At 44.9% G+C, this 22,415-nt stretch overlaps 1 protein-coding gene across 3 annotated transcripts in view; it reads left to right on the top strand.

Moving 5' to 3' along the window:
* The window catches only part of LOC106580986 (stAR-related lipid transfer protein 13), a 104,056-nt gene that overhangs the window by 57,270 nt on the left and 24,371 nt on the right, over positions 1-22,415 (top strand). Inside the window, exon 1 of one of the 3 annotated variants that reach the window (XM_082966605.1) lies at positions 2,212-2,673. The exons of 1 other annotated variant lie outside the window; for it this stretch is intronic. In XM_082966605.1, coding sequence (XP_082822731.1) covers positions 2,550-2,673 — 124 coding nt within the window. In that variant the 5' untranslated portion in view covers positions 2,212-2,549. Of the gene's footprint in view, positions 1-2,211; positions 2,674-7,541; positions 7,944-22,415 lie in introns of those variants that run through there. One more of the 3 variants, XM_045703703.2, reaches the window with a different exon arrangement.

Genomic DNA, 22,415 nt, shown 5'->3' with positions numbered 1-22,415 from the left:
AATCCATGCACACATTTCTTTCCACAAGGCCGGGGGGTGAGACAGGGATGCAGCTTAAGCCCCACCCTCTTCAACATATATATCAACAAATTGGCGAGGGCACTAGAACAGTCTGCAGCACCCGTCCTCACCCTATTGGAATCTGAAGTCATATGTCTACTGTTTGCTGATGATCTGGTGCCTCAACCAAGGAAGGCCTAAAGCAGCACCTAGATCTTCTGCACAGATTCTGTCAGACCTGGGCCCTGACAGTAAATCTCAGTAAGACAAAAATATTTGTGTTAAAAAAAAGGTCTAGTTGCCAGGACCGTGAATACAAATTCCATCTAGACACCGCTGCCCCTAGAGCACACATAAAACGATACATACCTCAGCCTAAACATCAGCGCCACAGGTAACTTCCACAAAGCTGTGAACGATCTGAGAGACAAGGCAAGAAGGGCTTCTATGCCATCAAAAGGAACATAAAATTTGACATACCAATTAGGATCTGGCTACAAATACTTGACTCAGTTATAGAACCCATTGCCCTTTTTGGTTGTGAGGTCTGGGGTCCGCTCATCAACCAAGAATTCACAAAATGGGACAAACACCAAATTGAGACTCTGCATGCAGAATTCAGCAAAAATATCCTCTGTGTACAACGTAACACACCAAATAATGCATGCAGAGCAGAATTAGGCCCAGACCCGCTAATTATCAAAATCCAGAAAAGAGACGTTAAATTCTACAACCACCTAAAAGGAAGCAATTCCCAAACCTTCCATAACAAAGCCATCACCTACAGAGAAATGAACCTGGAGAAGAGCCCCCTAAGCAAGTTGGTCCTGGGGCTCTGTTCACATACACAAACAGGCCCCACAGAGCCCCAGGACAGCAACACAATTAGACCCAACCAAATCGTGAGAAAACAAAAAGAGAATTACTTGACACATTGGAAAGAATTTACAAAAAAACTGAGCAAACTAGAATGCTATTTGGCCCTAAACAGAGAGTACACAGTGGCAGAATACCTGACCACTGTTACTGACCCAAAATTAAGGAAATCTTCTAATTATGTACAGACTCAGTGAGCATAGCCTTGCTATTGAGAAAGGCCGCCAAAGGCAGACCTGGCTCTCAAGAGAAGACAGGCTATGTGCACACTGCCCACAAAATGAGGTGTAAATTGAGCTGCACTTCCTGACCTCCTGCCAAATGTATGACCATATTAGAGACACATATTTCAAAGAATTCGGGGGAAAAAAACATTACAACACTGTATATGGACATAATATGACATTTGAAATGTCTTTATTCTTTTGGAACTTTTGTGAGTGTAATGTTTACTGTTAATTTTGTATTGTTTATTTAAGTTTTGTTCATGATCTATTTCACTTTCTTTGGCAATGTAAACATGTTTTCCATGCCAGGGGCCAGGGGCCAGGTCAGGAGTCCGGACTATCCATTATAGAAGCTGTCTGTCAGTTTTCAGCTGGTCGTTGTGTATTATAGATCTGAGAGAATTGTATTACTGTATCACTGCCTGCTGAGGTTTAGCTAGGTTGACATTATATGATAGGTCAGACATAGGCTGAACAGGGAATAAGACAGTTATTACTTTTACACTGTACTTTTACTCATGGCGCCCCCAGGCCATTAACTCCATAAAGCGGTTTATGTTTTTGTATATGAAAGCCATTGAAGACACATGGAGTACTCTACTACAGACTGAACCGGTTGTTGCTCCCTGTCCTCTGTCACAATAATATCTGGAGTTGAACTTAATATGATATTGACACAGCAAAGTCACTATAATGTCTGGTGTGATATTGACACAGCAAAGTCACTATGATGTCTGGTGTGGTATTGACACAGCAAAGTCAATAAGGTTTACCTTTCCTCTCCTTCAGGGGGGTTTGACCTCTGATAGGTTAGTGTATCAGAAACAAAAAGACACTTCATTTTAACTCACTTCTTTAAATTGTATTTTTACATAAAACCCAACATATTTATGAATCCATTTTGATGTAGCCCTAATTCCAATTTTGCTGTAACATTCCATGGTCATTACCTATTAGTCACAAGAGTGAAAGCTCTGTTAAGTGTAGTGAAAGCGAGAGTAGCCTGGTGAGTGAGAGGGAAGAAGGGAGGGAGGGAAGTGGAGGGGTGAAAGATAGAGGTAGGGAGAGAGAGCAGCTAGTGTAGTCTATCTATGCATATAGACTGACCGTCACCGTGGTGGAAACTTCAAACAGCCACACATCTGGTCCTAGCTTTGTCCGGCACGGGGGCTGCCGAATCGTCCGGTCGATCCTTTCCTAGGGAGTGAGTTAAATATCGTTTAACTGAATGACTTGGCAAAGATGGATCCTTAATACGGAACATGTATCTGTTCGTTGGTTAACTGTATGGCTGGTTAATTCATGGTTACTCTCTGTGGCAGTAACTCAGTAAATCAGGCGAGGAAGCATCGCCGCGAGCGCAGGTGGTAAATCCAGGTGAATGAATCAATAATTGGTTCATGAGGACCGGGATTTGATTTATTATGGTGGACTCACGGATTTACTATGACAACTAAGAGCAAGTCGATGAAACTGAAGCTGCGGCGGTGTTTCAGTGAGACGCTGCGCGATTCCACGTCGAAAGCCTGGGATCTACTATGGAAAAATGTCAGGGAGCGAAGACTCGCAGGTCAGTCTCCAAAATGTATCGGTGTAGTATTGAATACACACAATATTTATTTTATTTGTTGTAAGAAAGTACCCATTCTTAATTTTGTTATATTTAAAAAAGATATTTTACAGATTTTAGCACAGAACTGTTTCTAACATGGTTTTATTAAACAAATAGCTTAATAAGCCCATTAAATTACAAAACTGGCCATTGTAGTTCATTTTCTAATCACAATGAATCAAGTGAATGTAAAGAGAAATCAACAGTTGTTATATTCATTGATTCTTGAAGAATATATCTTATAAATGCCTCATATGAGCTTAGTTCAACTCTCACACCGCATCAGAACCCAAAATATAGGCTTGTTTTACTGCAACGTCTGTTAACAAAGTTAATGTCAATAAAAACGATATAGCCTCAAAACAACAACAACTATAATTGTGACATCATGGATGGTCAGTCCTTGCATCCATAGCTCTGTCTATGTGGTCATTTATCCACCCTCATCCCTCAGCTTTTTAACTAATCAGGGACGGGGACAACGCGTTGTTATTGTTTCTACTGCTGATTGGTGCTTTAAACTATTCATCATACCGCTCATTTGTTGTTTGACACAGGGAGCACAATTCTGATCTTTTTTTCACGAATTGGTTTTTTGACTTTTCACGTCAGATCTTTTTCAGAGCTGATCTGATTGGTCAATAGACCAATTAGTGAAAACAAGATCAGAATTGGGCTGTCTGTGTAAACGCAGGCTATATGTACAGAATACATTCTGCACAGTTGTCCTCATAATTAATCTTCTACAATAATCATATCCATTAACACTTGTTCACCAGGTCACTTACCTTAGTTTCACATGGGATTTACCTCCCTCTTATTTATTCGTTTGTTTAAGGATCTTCTAATTTACAATAATCATTTGAATTTCCCAAAACAATTTGTAATACAGTTTGACTTCTTGTTCACTTCTGGTTGGTTATAATGATTCATTTGGATGAAATTAAAACAATATCACAAAATATGTGAATAATGTTCTCACGTGTAGCAGCAAAGCAAGACCCATTATTATTCCAATGTGAATTGGAGCTAAGCGTGTAGGAGAGGTTTGAAACTGTGAGTTCGAGATCAGACTCCCGAGCTGTACTTAATGGTCATAGGATGTTTCCTCGATTAGTTTGCCTCATAATTCAAATGTGAAGATTATTCATCCCAAATATCATTCCCTATATAGTGCACAACTTTTGACAAGGGCCTATACGGTTCTGGTAAAATGTAGAGCACTATACAGAGAATAAGATGCCATTTGGGACATCCACTGATAGTTATTTCCTTCAGGTTCCTTTCTGTCAGATTTAAAATACAGCTGGTGCTGCTTGCTGGGAGAATGATATTGTATTTTCCAAGGAGCTGCTGAAGCATGGTCTGTGTGTGTAGAGAGTCGAGTACACCACTAGGTGGTGCCTGTCAAATTATCCATACAGTAGGACAGTCCAGTAGTCTAGTAGGTTATGAAATATCTGAGAGGGATTCCATTCTCCATCTGTATTTCACTGTTATAATTATGTTATAATGTTATGTGATGGAAGTTGATCTCAACTGTCCCTGGAGATGGTAATTGAATCAGATTGGTGCACCTGTCTTCTTATTGCATCGCTATGGGCCGGTTTCCCGGACACAGTCCTAGACTATATAGCACTTTCAATGGAGATTTTCCATTGAGTTTGGTTTTTAGTCCAGGACTAGGCTTAATCTGTGTCCGGGAAACCTCTGCTAGAAGCATATTTTATTGCTACACTATACTGTAGGTGCTATGTGTGATCATCCTTCACAATATTGTCTTTGTCTTGTTTTAGAAGCATGTCTATCTCTGTTTCTGTGTATTTCATTTTGTTTAAACCCTGTCAGTCCATCTCAACTGTGCAGTACTGAGACCCCTCTCTGATTTAACTGCCTTTAGAGCCCTGTGGCTGCATTGTTGCTTCATTGTTGCTGCGTTGTTTGAAAGGTTGACACATTAATCCAACATTCTATTCCATATTTGTATCCTGGTGATATGCCATGGTGCCATGCATCTAGCAGCCCAGCAATTGGACCTCCTACTAGCCTTGGCCTGCTGTCTGTTTAGAAGCACTCTAAACAATGAGGGGCCGTTTATGGGCTGGGCTGGATATAGCTGAGTGTCTGGCCTGTGTGTGTGCATGCGTTGATCAGACCTGGCTGACTGCTTTTAACTGTCATAATGAGTCATAATTCTAACACATCTATTACATTTCTATGAGACCACTGAGTACCAGCACCTCTTTGGCAATGGTCTGGTCATAGAGATGCCTGTTGGTTGTGTTTTTACTGAGGAGTAATTCTAACATCTATTACATAAACAATAGTTACATGTCCTATAATCCAGCTCCATGAGAAGACCTGGCTGATATTGAGGGTCGTTTAAGCAATAAGGCCTGAGGAGGTGTGGTATATATTTTTATGCACGATGCAACGCGGAGTGCCTGGACACCGCCCTTAGCCATGGTATATTGGCCAAATATCACAACCCCCCGAGGTGGTCACCAACGTAATTAGAGCTGTTTTGTCATACCCGTGGTATTCAGTCTGATATACCACCAACAACACACTGATATAGCTTTCAGGGCTCGAACCACCCACTTTATAATGAGGGATATAGGCTCTCTTCAGTTAGCACCTGCTCTGAACATGTGCTTGGCATGAATAAGAGACTCCCAGCCAAGACTGCAGTTGCTGTGTCCTCAAAGTGAAAGCACCTGCTACATTCATATCTGTCCTAGGGTTTCTCTCTCTGAAATGTCCTCAGTTCTTAGAATCAAAGAGGACATTCCTACTGCAGCCCAGCATCAGACCCAGTCCAAAGGGTTCATTATTTAGATCATGGGGTGGAATTCATCCGTCATTCTGAGGCTACCACAGGACAGGAGCCAGACCAAAGCCAGAGCCATGCAGGGCTACCAGCGTCTATCTCTGAGTCACTCGCCACATCAAACCAGACCAGAGCCTAAACATTTACCCATTTGACTCTATTCTCTGATCAGTCCTGGTTCCAGCCACCTAGTAATACTACCTCCAACCTAGCACCACAGAGCACCTAGCACCACAGAGCACCTAGCACCACAGAGTACCTAGCACCACAGAGCACCTAGCACCACATAGCTCAGACTACAGGAACGCTCAGAACAGTGCAGCCACCCAACACACTAGAGACAGGGACCTCCACCCCCTCACTTCCAGGAACTAACACCCTGTGTGTGTGTGTGTGTGTGTGTGTGTGTGTGTGTGTGTGTGTGTGTGTGTGTGTGTGTGTGTGTGTGTGTGTGTGTGTGTGTGTGTGGGTGTGGGTGTGGGTGTGGGTGCGTCTGTGATTAACAGTAGAGTCAACACACAAAATAATTTGCACAATGTCACAGCACCACCCAATACCTCAACAAACAGCTTATCCACAGTACCACAGTGTAACAGCTCCTGGTGTAGCCAGTCAAAGCCAGAGGTAGTGCATGAACGCATGCAGAGGGTTGGGGGGCTCTGAAGTGAGCTAGGGGTGAATGGTGGTCTTTGTTGCCCAGGGAGGGTCTTGCCAGCCAGAGGGACAGGGGCTGTTTGACTGTTTGGCGCATCCCAAATGGCACCACCCTATTCCCAATATAGTGCACTACTTTTGACCAGAGCACTAAAGGGAATAGGGTGCCATTTGGGAGGCTGTTTAGCTTGGTGGTGTGCTTACTAGCAGCCCCAGTCCTACTCCTGCCCCTGTCCTGTTCCAGTCCCATGTGGAGCCCTGTGCTGCAGGACACAGGCAGGCTGTGTGTTGAGAGGGTGGACACCACCAGAGTGGTGACGGGGAGTGAGTGGGTCTGTTCTGTTAGGATGTGGACTCTATTTTAAGTGTGAATGATGACTTCTGTTGTTCCATCCTGTTCCAAACGCAAAAACACTACTGGAAGGTTATCAAGTCTCAAAATCTACTTTTATTACTATTTAGTTCACTGTTGTCAACTTCACTGTTGACAACTGTATCTTATCATCATATCTCATTCTCAAGTGTTGCGGCGGTAGCCTGGTCCAAGATCTGTTTAGTGCTCTTACCTACTCGATTGTCATTGTCAAGCCAAACATTTTGGTATGACAGTTCCATAAGGAGTTGGCAAGAGAGCAGAAACAGTCTGACACTCGGGCTATTGTAGTGGGGCTGTTTTAATGAACCAGAAAGCTTATTAGGGTCTGTATTAACCAGTTGTGTAGAGTTGAGATTCATTATAATCCAGGTGTTTAGGCTCAATAGTTTCTTCTTCACAAGGTGCCACAGGCTTCCTGTCCTGTTGACCCCCACTGTGAATGGAGACGGGCGGGGAGTGGTGTTGGAGAATGGGCGTGGGCAGGGGCCTGGGGGTGGGGAGGGGGTTGTTGTGGAATGGTGGGGGTGGGGAGGAGATATTAGCATTCTCCCTCTCATTCATCTCTCTCCTTCTCTTCACTCTTTTCATTCTTTTTCCTCTGTCTCCTCAGCATGGCAAAGAGACACACTTGTCCTGACTAAACTTGGCACCTGTGTGCAGGTCCACACTCCACAGCGTAGGATTGTTTTGGGCAGGGCGGGTCCTAACAATACTGTTATTCTAAGCCCTCCCATTTCCTCCTCCCTGTCTTGTCCTCCTGCCTCCCTCCTCTCTGTGCTTACTCAGTTCACAGGCTTTCTTCTGGTATTTATATTTCCCTCCAGACCAGCGTTCAGGCTTTCAGTCGGTTCCTCTCAGCAAGGTGGGCAGTACTCCAAGTACTGATCTGCCACTGGCTGCTGCTGTCTGGTCACCTGACCTGGAGAGGTGTAGTGTTGTGCTGGCACTCCTCCTCCCTCCCCTCTAGCCTCTCAGCTCTCCTTCCGAGCCCCAGCCTTTCAGATCACACTGGGCTGCTAGCGCCTGGATGTGAAGCCTTCTGCTGCTGGATCCTGTCTGAGAGAGTGTGTTTATCGGTCAGGGGCCAGTGTAGTGTGTGTGTGTGTGTGTGTGTGTGTCAGTCTAGCAGTGCCAGTGCTGTAGTAGTAGTCATGTACAGGGATCTGTCTTACAGAGACTCTGAGCCCCAGGGGCCGGGCAGTGAGTGTCTGGGCAGCAGTATGAGTCAGGACAGCCAGGACTGTCTGGGCAGTATGACCCAAGAGAGCCAGGATATCTACCTAAGGATGGACCACCACCGCCGTCGCTCCGGATACCGCCTGGGACGCATCATTGCCCGGCAACAGCTACTCCGGAGGATAGCTGGAGGTAGGAGGAGGAGTGATAGCTCTGGTTCAGGGTGTTATGTACTGCTTGCTGACAGCCTTAAGCTTCAGCAAGACACACGTAACGCCCAGGACTAGAGCTAGTTGAGTAGATACTGTAGTAGGAGTGGTGGTGGAACCTCTAAGTATGAGCACTTCTGGACACTCATAGTATTATGATGGTGGATGTTGACCATATGAAGGCTGGTGAAGACTGACATTGTGAAGGACAATCAGATAGTTCCTAGTTCCTCTGTGAAATTCAGCGACAGAGAGCCATAGTCTGTCGTGGTTATCTAATCAGCCTATAGCTTGATCTAGCAGCAGCCCCGCTCTGCTAGTGTGTGTGTGAGGACATGAGCGCTAGCTAGTGTCTGTCAGTGTGTAAGGACATGGCAAGGTGCTGGACTCTGTCAGTCAGGAAGTAACTCTAGTGTTGCTTAACTTAATAACACATTTAGCAAGCTGTGTAAAGGGTGACTAATATTGTTGTTCTAGACTAGCACACCACAGTGTTCCTACATTCCAGAGGGTTGATTATGTGCTCTATTCCCTAGGTATGTAAGACAATGTGTCATTTGGTGTGGTAGCTGTGTTGTTGTATTGATCCTAAATAAGATACACAAGTTAAGGCAACACAGTAAGCCCAGTGTGTTGGGAGCATGAAACGCTATTCCTTATCAGCCCCACCTTCAGAAAGTATTCACACCACTTGACTTGTTCCACATTTTGTTGTTTAACAGCCTGAATTTAAAATTCATTCATTATAGATTTTGTGTCACTGGCCTACACACAATACCTGATAATGTCAAAGTAGAATTATGTTTTTAGAAATGTTTACAAATTAATTAAACACTTAAAGCTGAAATGTATTGAGTCAATAAATATTCAACCCCATTGTTATTGCAAGACTAAATACGTTCAGGAGTAAACATTTGCTTAACAAGTCACATAATAAGTTGCATGGACTCACTCTGTGTGCATTAATAGTGTTTAACATGATTTCTGAATGACTACCTCATCTCTGTACCTCACATATACAATTATCTGTAAGGTCCCTCAGTCAAGCAGTGAATTTCAAATACAGATTCAACCACAAAGACCAGGGAGGTTTTCCAATTCCTCGCAAAGTGGGGCACCTATGGTAGATGGTTAAAAAAAAGCAGACATTGAATATCCCTTTGAGCATGGTGTTAGTTACACTTTGGATGTTGTATCCATTAACTTCAAAGATACAAGCGTCCTTCCTAACTCAGTTGCCAGAGAGGAAGGAAATCACTCAGGGATTTCACCATAAGGCCAATGGGGACTGGATCAACAACATCGTTATGTTTGTGGCAAATCCAACAAAACACATCACTGAGTACCACTCTTCATATTTTCAAGCATGGTGGTGGGTGCATCATGTTATGGGTATGCTTGTCATCGGGAAGGACTAGGGAGTTGTTTAGGATAAAAATCTATGGAATAGAGCTAAGCAAAGGCAAAATCCTAGAGGAAAACCTGGTTCAGTTTGTTTTCCACAAGACACTGGGAGACAAATTCATCTTTCAGCAGGACAATAACCTAAATCACAAGTCCAAATATACGCTGGAGTTGCCTACCAAGACGACATTGAATGTTCCTCAGTGGCCTAGTCACAGTTTTGACTTCAATCGGCTTGAAAATATATGGCAAGACTTGAAAATGACTTTCTAGCAATGATCAACAACCAACTTGACAGAGCTTGAAGAATTCTTTAAAGAATAATGTACAAATATTGTACAATCCAAGTTCTTAGCGACATACCCAGAAAGACTCATAGCTGTTCATGCTTCTACACCTGCATTGCTTGCTGTTTTGGGTTTTAGGCTGGGTTTCTCTACAGCACTTTGTGACATCAGCTGATGTAAGAAGGGCTTTATAAATAAATTTGATTGATTGATTGATTCTCGCTGCCGAAGGTGATTCTAACATGTATTGACTCAGGGGTGTGAATACTTATGTAAATTAGATATTTCTGTAGTTCATTTTCAATACATTTGCAAACATTTTGAAAAACATGTTTTCACTTTTTCATTATGGAGGTATTGTGTGTAAATAAGTGAGAAATAAAAAACTCTTTAATCCATTTTGAATTCAGGCTATAAATCAAAATCAAATCAAATCAAATTTATTTATATAGCCCTTCGTACATCAGCTGATATCTCAAAGTGCTGTACAGAAACCCAGCCTAAAACCCCAAACAGCAAGCAATGCATGTGAAAGAAGCACGGTGGCAAGGAAAAACTTCCTAGGAAAAACTCCCTAGAAAGGACAAAAACCTAGGAAGAAACCTAGAGAGGAACCAGGCTATGAGGGGTGGCCAGTCCTCTTCTGGCTGTGCAGGGTGGATATTATAACAGAACATGGTCAAGATGTTAAAATGTTCATAAATGACCAGCATGGTCAAATAATAATAATCATAGTAGTTGTCGAGGGTGCAACAAGCACGTCCGGTGAACAGGTCAGGGTTCCATAGCCGCAGGCAGAACAGTTGAAACTGGAGCAGCAGCACGGCCAGGTGGACTGGGGACAGCAAGGATTCATCATACCAGGTAGTCCTGAGGCATGGTCCTAGGGCTCAGGTCCTCCGAGAGAAAGACAGAAAGAGAGAAAGAGAGAATTAGAGAGAGCATATTTAAATTCACACAGGACACCGGATAAGACAAGAGAAATACTCCAGATGTAACAGACTGACCCTAGCCCCCCGACACATAAACTACTGCAGCATAAATACTGGAGGCTGAGACAGGAGGGATCAGAAGACACTGTGGCCCCATCCGATGATACCCCCAGACAGGGGGTATAACAAAATGTGGAATAAGTCAAGGCTTATAAATACTTTCTGAAGGCACTGTAGCAATACAATAGAGAAACTAACGAACTGATTAAGCAATAAGATCTATGTGACTAGAAGATAATGTCCCTGGCAATAGCCAGCACAGTAAGCAATATGAATGAGTTTATGGTCAAACAATGACTGACTTGACCTTCAGCCTTCGTTACTCTGCTGCTGTTATCTGCTCACAGGATTAGTCAACTATGTGTGCCTGTGTGTCTGTGTGTGTGTCTGTGTCTGTGTGTCTGTGTGTGTCTGTGTGTCTGTGTCTGTGTCTGTGTTCCCTGTCTTCAGGTCTGTCATTAGGGTTCTGTTATGTCCAACATGAGTCCACAGAGAGAGTTTGACCTGAGAGGAGAGGAGCTGCAGTCCTTCCCTGTTCCTCCCTGTGTCTTTTGTCTTTTACCCAGAGTGCTGTGGATGGCTTAGCTGAGGGTGGAGCATGTTTGGGAGAGGGGGTATGCATTACAACAGAGGTGATGTAGGTGGGTCTCCCCTCCTCCTCCCCCTGCAGGTGTGAGAGGCAGGCTGTGGGCCCAGAAACTGGATCGAAGCTTGGCCACATTTCACCTCAGAGTAGAGCAGAGAACTCTCCATCAGTCAGCAGTAAAGCCTCAGGAAGAGTTTAGTCCTCATTTAGTCACTGTCCCTGGCAGGAGTCATAATATACACTGTCTGTATTCTCAGAGTGAGATAGATAGCTGGCCTCCAACATCTCAGAGGAGTCAGTGGATTCATGTTTAGCTGTTTTTGTGGACAGACAGACAGATCGACAGATAGAGAGGCGAGACACTGGAGTTATTGTTGTTTGACTGATTGATGCAACTAGACTGTGTGGTTCTGTGGAGGTATGTTTCAGCTCTGTTTCATGTGGAGTTATCGTGATGACCTTGGGTAGAGGAGGAAGAGGCCTGTAGAATCATGTGTCTGGGTCTGACTGCTCAGATCAAAGCTGTCTGGTATGTGTCAGCTATTTAGGTCAGAGATGATGATAGCAGAAAATATGGTATGTTGTCGTATTGGATCTAACTTTTCTTTTTGTCAACATAAGTCTAATCCTTATATGACTCATGGCTGTCACAGTCATGGAAATGATCTTAAAGGCTCTCTCTGTTGAGAAGATAACCCTTTTTCCCTGCTATAAACACCTATTGTATCTTAACACATAGGAGAAGGCATTTACTTTGTGGAATCATATTCTTAGGCTTAGGGTTAAGAATAGAGATTGTCAACCCTAGAAACGTAATATTTGCTTTGTCCTTTGTAAACCTCACACATTATTATTCGCTTATAAGGCATGTATAAAATGAATAAAACAAATACTGATATTGTATGAAAAAAAAGATGGAAAATGATATTATTTTGTACTAATACAATTGCTCAGAGAAAGTAATGCAAAAAAATCTCAAGATATGGGTCAAAATTATCTGCACCCCTGTTGTCAATACTCCAGCATCCTCCCCTTGAGAGGATAACGACGCTGAGCCTTTTTCTCTAATGTTTTATGAGACTGGAGAACACATTGGGAGGGATCTTAGATCATTCCTCCATACAGAATCGTTCCAGATCCTTGATATCCTTTGACTGCGCTTATGGACTGCCCTCTTCAATTCAAACCACAGGTTTTCAATGGGGTTTAAGTCTGGGGACTGAGATGGCCATAGCAAAATGTACATTTTGTGGTCAATTAACCATTTCTTTGTGGATTTTGATTAGAGCTTGGGGTTATTGACATGCTGGAAGATCCACTTGGTAAAGTTCATGATGCTGTTGACCTTGACAAGGTCCCCAAGACCAGTGGAAGCAAAATAGCCCCATAACATCAAAAATCCACCACCCTATTTTACTGTAGGTATGAGGACCTTTTCTGCATATGATTCTGTTTTGCAACGCCAAACCCACCACTGGTGTGGCCAAAGAGCTCTATTTTCATGTCATCTGACCATAGCACCGGTTCCGATCCAAGTGCCAATGCCGTTTATCAAACTCCAGGCAGTGTGGGCGGCAGGTAGCCTAGCGGTTAGAACGTTGGTCCAGTAATTGAGAGGTCGGATACCCGAACCGACAAGGTGAAAAATCTATCCATGTGCCCTTGAGCAAGGCGCCATACTACTTTGGCTGACCCTGTAAAACAACACATTCACTGCACCTATCCAGTGTATATGACAATAATACATATGTCTCTCCCATTATTTGTATAATAAAAAATACAGTTTTTTTGCCCATCTTTATCAAGGGATCCAATAATACCGGGCCCCACGGTACATTATGAAGGTCTGACTTTGTCCCCAGAATGAACTTTATTGATCCATCGAGATGTCACAGGCTTTACATAACACACATTACAAACATATAGGGCTGGTTTCCTGGACATGGACTAAAACACTGTTTCAATGGACATTCTTCATTGAGCATGCTATTTATTCCAGGATGTCTGCTAAACTGGCCCATAAAGTGTGGGTACTATGAATGCACTGAACTTTTTGTCACAGACAGTGGTGTTAGAGTCTGTCCAGTGAACTGACCTTCTCCATGCCCTGTTGTGGCCTGTCTCCAGTGGACCAGCTCCATTGACATAGCAGGCTAGGAGAGGGAGGGACTGTGGTACCACATCTGGGTTCAAATACTATTTGAAATCATTTTAAATACTTTATCTGTGCTTGATTGAGCTTACCTGGCTTAATGGACCAATAGTGCAAAAAACCTGCAAACCTCTTCTATCATGCAGGCTAGAACAAACGCTCAAAGTATTGGAAACATTGCAAATACTATTTGAAACCAGGTCTGGGGGTTACCAGGCCATAGTGGCGGGTAGTGTAACAGACTGTGGGAGGGAGTGACTGGGAGCTACTGGGAGTTTGTATAGTTTCCCCCAAAATTCCAGGGAAGCTTGTCCAGCGATCTTAGTCATGCTTCCCATCTGATGGCATTGCAGTGACACTCCAGCTACGGATGTGTGGGAGTGTTTGTGGGTCCTATTCAACTGCTGTAGCCATACCATACAAGTGAGTTGCTACAGTGTACGACATTCCCAAACCCGTTATGCATTATCTAAAGGTTTGGCAGAGTAGGCCTATAGAGCAGTGACGGTTCTAGACCATTTCAACTGGGGGGGCCAAGCTGGGGCCAGTTGTACTGTTAGAGGGACCAGTTACATTAGGCGTTATTGTTGTCATATCGTTTTCTTCACAAAAATTATTTCAAACTCCACATTTAGGAGGTCCAGACTTGTTGTCACAGGGGCACTGCCCCCCCCCCCCCAGAACCTCTAGTGCTATAAAGCAGTGACTGTGGTCCAATATCTATCAGGTTTTTCCTGCCCCACAGAGTGAAGGAATTAGCCTTTGATTCTGCAGCAGGGTATGAGTATGAGGCCAGCCTCTCTGCAGCAGGGTATGAGGATGAGAAAAGCCTCACTGCAGCAGGGAATGAGGATGAAGCCGGCCTCTCTGCAGCAGGGTAGGAAGATGAAGCCAGTCCCACAGCAGCAGGGTATGAGGATGAGGCCAGGTACTTTCCAGCAGGATATGAGGATGAAGGATTTGGAACTCAGCCTATGTGTATGAGGGAAGAGGCCTGGGTTCTATTCTAGAGGAATGTGTCTCTTTCCTGTCAATATTACTGCAGCCCAACTCTATGTCTCTCTAGATCTGTACAGCAGACTGACTGCATCTCTCCCTGTATTTGCTGCTTCTGCTACTAAGGTAGTGGAAAAACCCAACACTTCACACCCAAATGTAACTATATAGGCCCTCTGTGTCCAATTCCCCTGTACTCACACACAGACTCACACTCACACACGTGCTTGTCCGCCCCTTTTTCCCCCTCTGCCGGTACACACTACCCCCTCTGTCCACAGTCAATGACCTTTTCATGCCACCATGGAGGGAAATTTCCTGCTAGATTCTTGATTTGCTTACTTGAATTCCTTGCTAAATTCCTCAGTCTAACGCCCAAAGTTATTTTCATACTAATTACAAGTTGCTTAGAGGTTGTTCTACTGGCAAACCCATTGTAAAATACTCGGTCTCCACAGAGCAGAGAGGAAGCCAGAAGATTGGTCAACTGTAAGTCAGAGCTAATGCAACAGTCATGGTTAGATCGCTAGCGTTGATAATGTCTGGAGTAGTGGACATTGGTGCTTTGGACCTGGTATGTTAATCAAGACTCAATTCCTGAGAAACTGTCTGCATATTTCTATCTCTTTAAATCTCTACCTATGTCTATATCTATACCTGCACCTGTATCCGTAGTGGTGATATACTGTAGATGGCTGCCTGGGCTTTAAAGACTGGCTGAAATGGTGCTTTACTGTGGTAGAACACTAAACCATGACGAAAGGCTGGCTCGCTGACACCGTTTGTTTTCTTCATGTCTTCACTGAGGGGTCTATGTTTGGTACAGGTCTTCCTGTTCAGTCTGACCTACTAGCTGACCCCCGAGCCTGACCCTCTAGTGACCCTTCAGAACAGCCCTCTGACCCCCCCTGTGAATCTCTTGTTGCAGCCAGTGGCTCCATTCTCTCTCTGTGAAGACCATTAGCTCTCTCCCTCTGTCTCAGGGCTCAGGACACTGTTGGCACCTCACCTACTGGTAGGAGTTACAGCCTGGCAGCTGTATAGTAATATCCTGGAGTGAATCTATCTGTCTGTCTCCTCAGGAGGACTATGATAACTACCAGTGTGGACTGAAGGTGCAAGGTTGTTGTGTACATTACGTGACTTGGTGGTTGTGTACAGCAGCTATATGACTTGGGTTATTATGCATCATAGAACCAGGCTACAGGCCTGCTAGACACCCCGATGAGCCTCAGTAAAATATAGCCATGTTGATCATATTAATGATACCTTAACAGGAAGGAGCCTATTTCAACTCCACGTTTACCCAGAGGTCCAGAGTCATGATGAAATGCTCTATCATGTGCATGTACACATGGTCTAATACTCCAGTATGTATTCATGGTACAGAATAGATGTATTCTGTTTAATGGGAAATTCCCTGAGGACCTATTTAAGTGTCTTTGTGTCACAGGGAGGATCATGTTCCATACTGCTTAGTGACGACACAGACTGTAATCTGTATGACCATATCACTGGTATGCAGATGTCACAGTCAGATCTCATGACTATAGTGGAGCATGGTGCTGCCTCTGATGCTGATGTGCCTAGCCTTGGGAGCCCAGGTTTCCACGGTGACGTGAAAGCCTGTGACAGAACCTACGTTGTGCCCTACTCAACACGACCCTGATGGTGGCAGACAAGGACTTCTTATCTATATCTATAGGAAAAGTGATGTGACGCACAGGCTACGGCCTAAATGATAACCCTGGTCCCAGTTAGCAGCAGTCATGCCTCTCCTACAGCCTGTGTGTTTAACCTGACAACTGTCATGTGCAGACCAGACCAGTCATAGAGCAGGCTAATGATTGACTACATACCTGATTTCCAGTGTAACGATACACACAAGTCATATATTAACAGAACCAGGCTGGAAAATTCTCACTGCTCAGCTCAACTCAAAGGTCAATCACATTCCTGAGGGGAAATGCTAAAATAATTCCACAATACAAAGTGTCACAAATCAAGTCAATAACAATGTATACAATGAACACATTATATCTCAGTAACAGTTACTGAAATAGGACTTTATTAAGATTATTTATTAACTGAGGACTGTGATTGTGTCTGTTGAAAGTGAAGTCCAGGGCTCTGTTGATCTTTACATTAACCTGAGCTGGAGTGTGTGTTTGTATTTGTGTGTGTGTGTGCTTGTATGTGTGTGTGTGCGTGCGTATGTGTTGGAACAGAAACAGGATGGAATAAGATGTTAGAGATGAGAGGTTATTGGTTGTGCCTCCTGGTGATTCAGTAGCCTGTCGTCACTGTTCCACTCGGTTTCCTCAGGTCACTGGGTTCATCCGTTCTGCTGCCCTCCTCTGGTAGTGATGTGTAACAGCACTACCACATGGAGAGTGTGTGTGTGTGTGTGTGTGTGTGTGTGTGTGTGTGTGTGTGTGTGTGTGTGTGTGTGTGTGTGTGTGTGTGTGTGTGTGTGTGTGTGTGTGTGATCCCCTAGCCCTGTCCGTGTGATAGCTGTGGTTCTGGGACAGAGTTAACAGAGTCTGTTTGTCTGTCAGTAATTCATGATGATCTTTCTCCAGTTGTATTACACAGCTCATGGAAAACCAAATGACAGTGTTTGCTATGCTATCAAAGACAGGACAATTACAGTATACAGGCTTACATTATGACAGGGAAACAGCATTGCCAGAAACAAACATTATATTACCTTATGTACGCACGCACACACACATGCGCACACACACATGCGCACACACACTCACACACAGACACACACACACACACACACACACACACACACACACACACACACACACACACACACACACATGCGCACACACACACACACACACACACACACACACACACACACACACACTGCTTATAATAGGGGACTGATTTACAGAGGGCTGCTGTCAAAGTGGAGCACATGCATGTCCATTAGCAGGAGGACAAGGTTACTAACTACATAGAACCCAGCTGTGTTACATACTGCACTGGAGAGGGAGGGGGAGGAGGGGAGGAGAGGGAGGGGGAGGAGGGGAGGAGAGGGAGGGGGAGGGAGGAGGGGGATAGGGGGATAGTGACATCTGATAAATCCCAGAGCAGACAGGACTGAGGATGGAAGGTAGGAGGGAAGAGAGAGGGAGAACAGAGAGAGAGAGAGAGACAGTCAGTAAGGCTGTTGTAGTGGTGGCAGCAGTAGCAGGAGGACAGCCAGGCTTGCGGTGGTGTGGTGTGGGGACCATCTCTCTCTCTCTGCCTGGAGTCTGTTTCCTCTCCCTGTATCTGGACCCAGAGACCCACCAATGCCAACAGGTACCTCTCTACACTCTCTCTCTCTACAGCCTGCCCTATACAGTACCTCTGGCCACAGGTATTACACCTCTCTACTCTATATCTCTCTGGCCTCACACAGGTATTACACCTCTCTACTCTATATCTCTCTGGCCTCACACAGGTATTACATCTCTCTACTCTATATCTCTCTGGCCTCACACAGGTATTACACCTCTCTACTCTATATCTATCTGGCCTCACACAGGTATTACACCTCTCTACTCTATATCTCTCTGGCCTCACACAGGTATTACACCTCTCTACTCTATATCTATCTGGCCTCACACATGTATTACACCTCTCTACTCTATATCTCTCTGGCCTCACACAGGTATTACACCTCTCTACTCTATATCTCTCTGGCCTCACACAGGTATTACACCTCTCTACTCTATATCTCTCTGGCCTCACACAGGTATTACACCTCTCTACTCTATATCTATCTGGCCTCACACAGGTATTACACCTCTCTACTCTATATCTCTCTGGCCTCACACAGGTATTACACCTCTCTACTCTATATCTATCTGGCCTCACACATGTATTACACCTCTCTACTCTATATCTCTCTGGCCTCACACAGGTATTACACCTCTCTACTCTATATCTCTCTGGCCTCACACAGGTATTACACCTCTCTACTCTATATCTCTCTGGCCTCAGACAGGTATTACACCTCTCTACTCTATATCTCTCTGGCCTCACACAGGTATTACACCTCTCTACTCTATATCTCTCTGGCCTCACACAGGTATTACACCTCTCTACTCTATATCTCTCTGGCCTCAGACAGGTATTACACCTCTCTACTCTATATCTATCTGGCCTCACACAGGTATTACACCTCTCTACTCTATATCTCTCTGGCCTCACACAGGTATTACACCTCTCTACTCTATATCTCTCTGGCCTCACAAAGGTATTACACCTCTCTACTCTATATCGATCTGGCCTCACACAGGTATTACACCTCTCTACTCTATATCTCTCTGGCCTCACACAGGTATTACACCTCTCTACTCTATATCTCTCTGGCCTCACAAAGGTATTACACCTCTCTACTCTATATCTATCTGGCCTCACAAAGGTATTACACCTCTCTACTCTATATCTCTCTGGCCTCACACAGGTATTACACCTCTCTACTCTATATCTCTCTGGCCTCACAAAGGTATTACACCTCTCTACTCTATATCTATCTGGCCTCACACAGGTATTACACCTCTCTACTCTATATCTCTCTGGCCTCACAAAGGTATTACACCTCTCTACTCTATATCTATCTGGCCTCACACAGGTATTACACCTCTCTACTCTATATCTCTCTGGCCTCACACAGGTATTACACCTCTCTACTCTATATCTCTCTGGCCTCAGACAGGTATTACACCTCTCTACTCTATATCTCTCTGGCCTCACACAGGTATTACACCTCTCTACTCTATATCTCTCTGGCCTCACACAGGTATTACACCTCTCTACTCTATATCTCTCTGGCCTCACACAGGTATTACACCTCTCTACTCTATATCGATCTGGCCTCACACAGGTATTACACCTCTCTACTCTATATCTCTCTGGCCTCACACAGGTATTACACCTCTCTACTCTATATCTCTCTGGCCTCACACAGGTATTACACCTCTCTACTCTATATCGATCTGGCCTCACACAGGTATTACACCTCTCTACTCTATATCTCTCTGGCCTCACACAGGTATTACACCTCTCTACTCTATATCTCTCTGGCCTCACACAGGTATTACACCTCTCTACTCTATATCTCTCTGGCCTCACACAGGTATTACACCTCTCTACTCTATATCTCTCTGGCCTCACACAGGTATTACACCTCTCTACTCTATATCGATCTGGCCTCACACAGGTATTACACCTCTCTACTCTATATCTCTCTGGCCTCACACAGGTATTACACCTCTCTACTCTATATCTATCTGGCCTCACACAGGTATTACACCTCTCTACTCTATATCTCTCTGGCCTCACACAGGTATTACACCTCTCTACTCTATATCTATCTGGCCTCACACAGGTATTACACCTCTCTACTCTATATCTCTCTGGCCTCACACAGGTATTACACCTCTCTACTCTATATCTATCTGGCCTCACACAGGTATTACACCTCTCTACTCTATATCTCTCTGGCCTCACACAGGTATTACACCTCTCTACTCTATATCTCTCTGGCCTCACACAGGTATTACATCTCTCTACTCTATATCTCTCTGGCCTCACACATGTATTACACCTCTCTACTCTATATCTCTCTGGCCTCACACAGGTCTGTGGATTTGTCATGCTGATGTTCAGTTGAATAAATCTGCTCTTTGTCTCTTAGACAAACAACAACAGAAGGTAAAAAGGCTATGTTTGATGTCCTCGCTCTTCTGAGAAAAGAAAACTACTGAGTTAGGTATAGTCATTGAGAAGCTAGTTCTTCTGTCACTATTCTGGAACTTAGTTGTCTGGTATGGGAGTGTTTCTATGTCCTCATGCTGAACTACTAAAGTTATCTCTTAACGTTAACAACTTACACTCTGGATGCATCCCAAATGGAATCATATTCCCTACATAGTGCACTACTTTTGACCAAAGCCCTATGGGCCCTATATAGGGGATAGGGTGCCATTTGCGCCGTTTGGTCTGATCCCTGAACAGAGAGGAGGGGTGGTGGTGGTACACAGTGTGTTGAGAGGGGTGACAGACTTGTTGAAATGAAAAAGGAAATCTCCAAAAGCCAGAGTTGATGTTTTTCTCTCCTCCGTGAAGGGCCTCCAAGATAGCTGTCAAAACAACTTTAGCATGTGTGGGAAAATGGTCCCACTCCAGCGCCTGGAAGTGTTTATGTAGAATTTGGGGCTGAGGTTGGGGGATGGACCGGAGCTGGGTGCTGGGGTTATAGAGCAGGCTGGGGTTTGGGGCTGAGGTTGGGGGATGGACCGGAGCTGGGTGCTGGGGTTATAGAGCAGGCTGGGGTTTGGGGCTGAGGTTGGGGGATGGACCGGAGCTGGGTGCTGGGGTTATAGAGCAGGCTGGGGTTTGGGGCTGAGGTTGGGGGATGGACGAGCTGGGTGCTGGGGTTATAGAGCAGGCTGGGGTTTGGGGCTGAGGTTGGGGGATGGACCGGAGCTGGGTGCTGGGGTTATAGAGCAGGCTGGGGTTTGGGGCTGAGGTTGGGGGATGGACCGGAGCTGGGTGCTGGGGTTATAGAGCAGGCTGGGGTTTGGGGCTGAGGTTGGGGGATGGACTGGAGCTGGGTGCTGGGGTTATAGAGCAGGCTGGGGTTTGGGGCTGAGGTTGGGGGATGGACTGGAGCTGGGTGCTGGGGTTATAGAGCAGACTGGGGTTTGGGGCTGAGGTTGGGGGAAACACTGGAGCTGGGGGCTAAAGCTTGAGAGTGATGACTGTATGTATTTCGTTAGAACGCATGGCTGATTGATTTGTGTTCTGTTTGGAGCTGCTGGCTGAGTGGGGCAGAGGTGTGAGGGGCCGTGGAGAGTGTAGAAGGACAGGATCTGTAGAGGTGTTCTCTCAGCCCTGCCTGGGGTCGTGAGGTTTCCTGGTACAGGCCTCTCTTCCAGGACTTGAGAAATGGGTTCATGTGGGTCAGGGTGAGGTTGAGATCTGGGCAGTACTATTGTCAGGAGTAGTGGGGAGACGGGAACACCACTACCCTGTGAGACCAGACCACTGCCCCATCCTTCTCTCAGCCATGAACAGGTCTGTAAATCACAGTGGTGGTTGAAGAAATGGAAAGCCCTGGTGTATCTCTGAGATCAGGACCAGTCTTCACCGTGTAGCAGCACTGATTTAGAACATATGTGATGTCTGCTTTTTGAAAACAACTTGAAGTAACACCCCATGTCTTTAACCCCCTGCGGAAACATCATTCTAGAAGGTTCACTGGGTTTAAACTAAAGGGGTAGCAGCCATGTAGGGAAGTCAGAGTCAGAAGGGTTTTTACATCCCTGTGGGCGCTGGATGTTTTGGTGCTGTTGTCATAGTAGACTGTGGTGGGTGTGTGAGTGACTGTCAAGGTATGTTGTTGTATGTGTCTTTGTGTCTTGTGTAGTTGAGACATGGTATGTGTCACTGTGTTGTCTAAGGTAGCTATTGTTCTAATAGTATTAGTAGTCTGCTCTGTGCTGGGTGAAAGGGTTGGTGACTATGTTGGAAGATCGAGTCAGTTTAAGAGCTGCTATCCTGCCAGATGAAAGGCTGGTCTTTCTGGGTGATCTTCTGAGCTGTTCCACGGGGTGAATGCAGTGTTGCTACAGCTGTGCTGTTCTTCTTTCATCTCCATACCAGAGTATGTTAGCGAAGCTGGAGTGGAGCGAGATTCCCAAAGGCTGGAAGCGTCAGCCTTCTCGCCAGCTCCAATTTCGCTCCAGTAGCGCTCACTTCACAAGCTCAGAGAATGCCCGGCCCAGCATGCATTTGTTGTCTACTTGTGTGCTGCTATAGCCCCTTGCTTTAGCTACTGTCATGGAGTTCACTAAATATTTTCATAAAGAAACTGATAGAACACACAGGTGCTAAATCAATGTGACAAAGATGAGGACCAAGAGCAAGATAGGAAAGGGAAAGGGGATACCTAGTCAGTTGTACAACTGAATCCATTCAACTGAAATGTGTCTTCCACATTTAACCCAGAGTGCAGTGATGTAGTGTC

Source organism: Salmo salar, chromosome 20 (assembly GCF_965601325.2).
Source record: "Salmo salar chromosome 20, fSalSal1, whole genome shotgun sequence".
NCBI classification, from domain to species: domain Eukaryota; kingdom Metazoa; phylum Chordata; class Actinopteri; order Salmoniformes; family Salmonidae; genus Salmo; species Salmo salar.
Note: the sequence above shows the minus strand (reverse complement) of the source record. Positions and strands in the feature narration are given on the sequence as shown.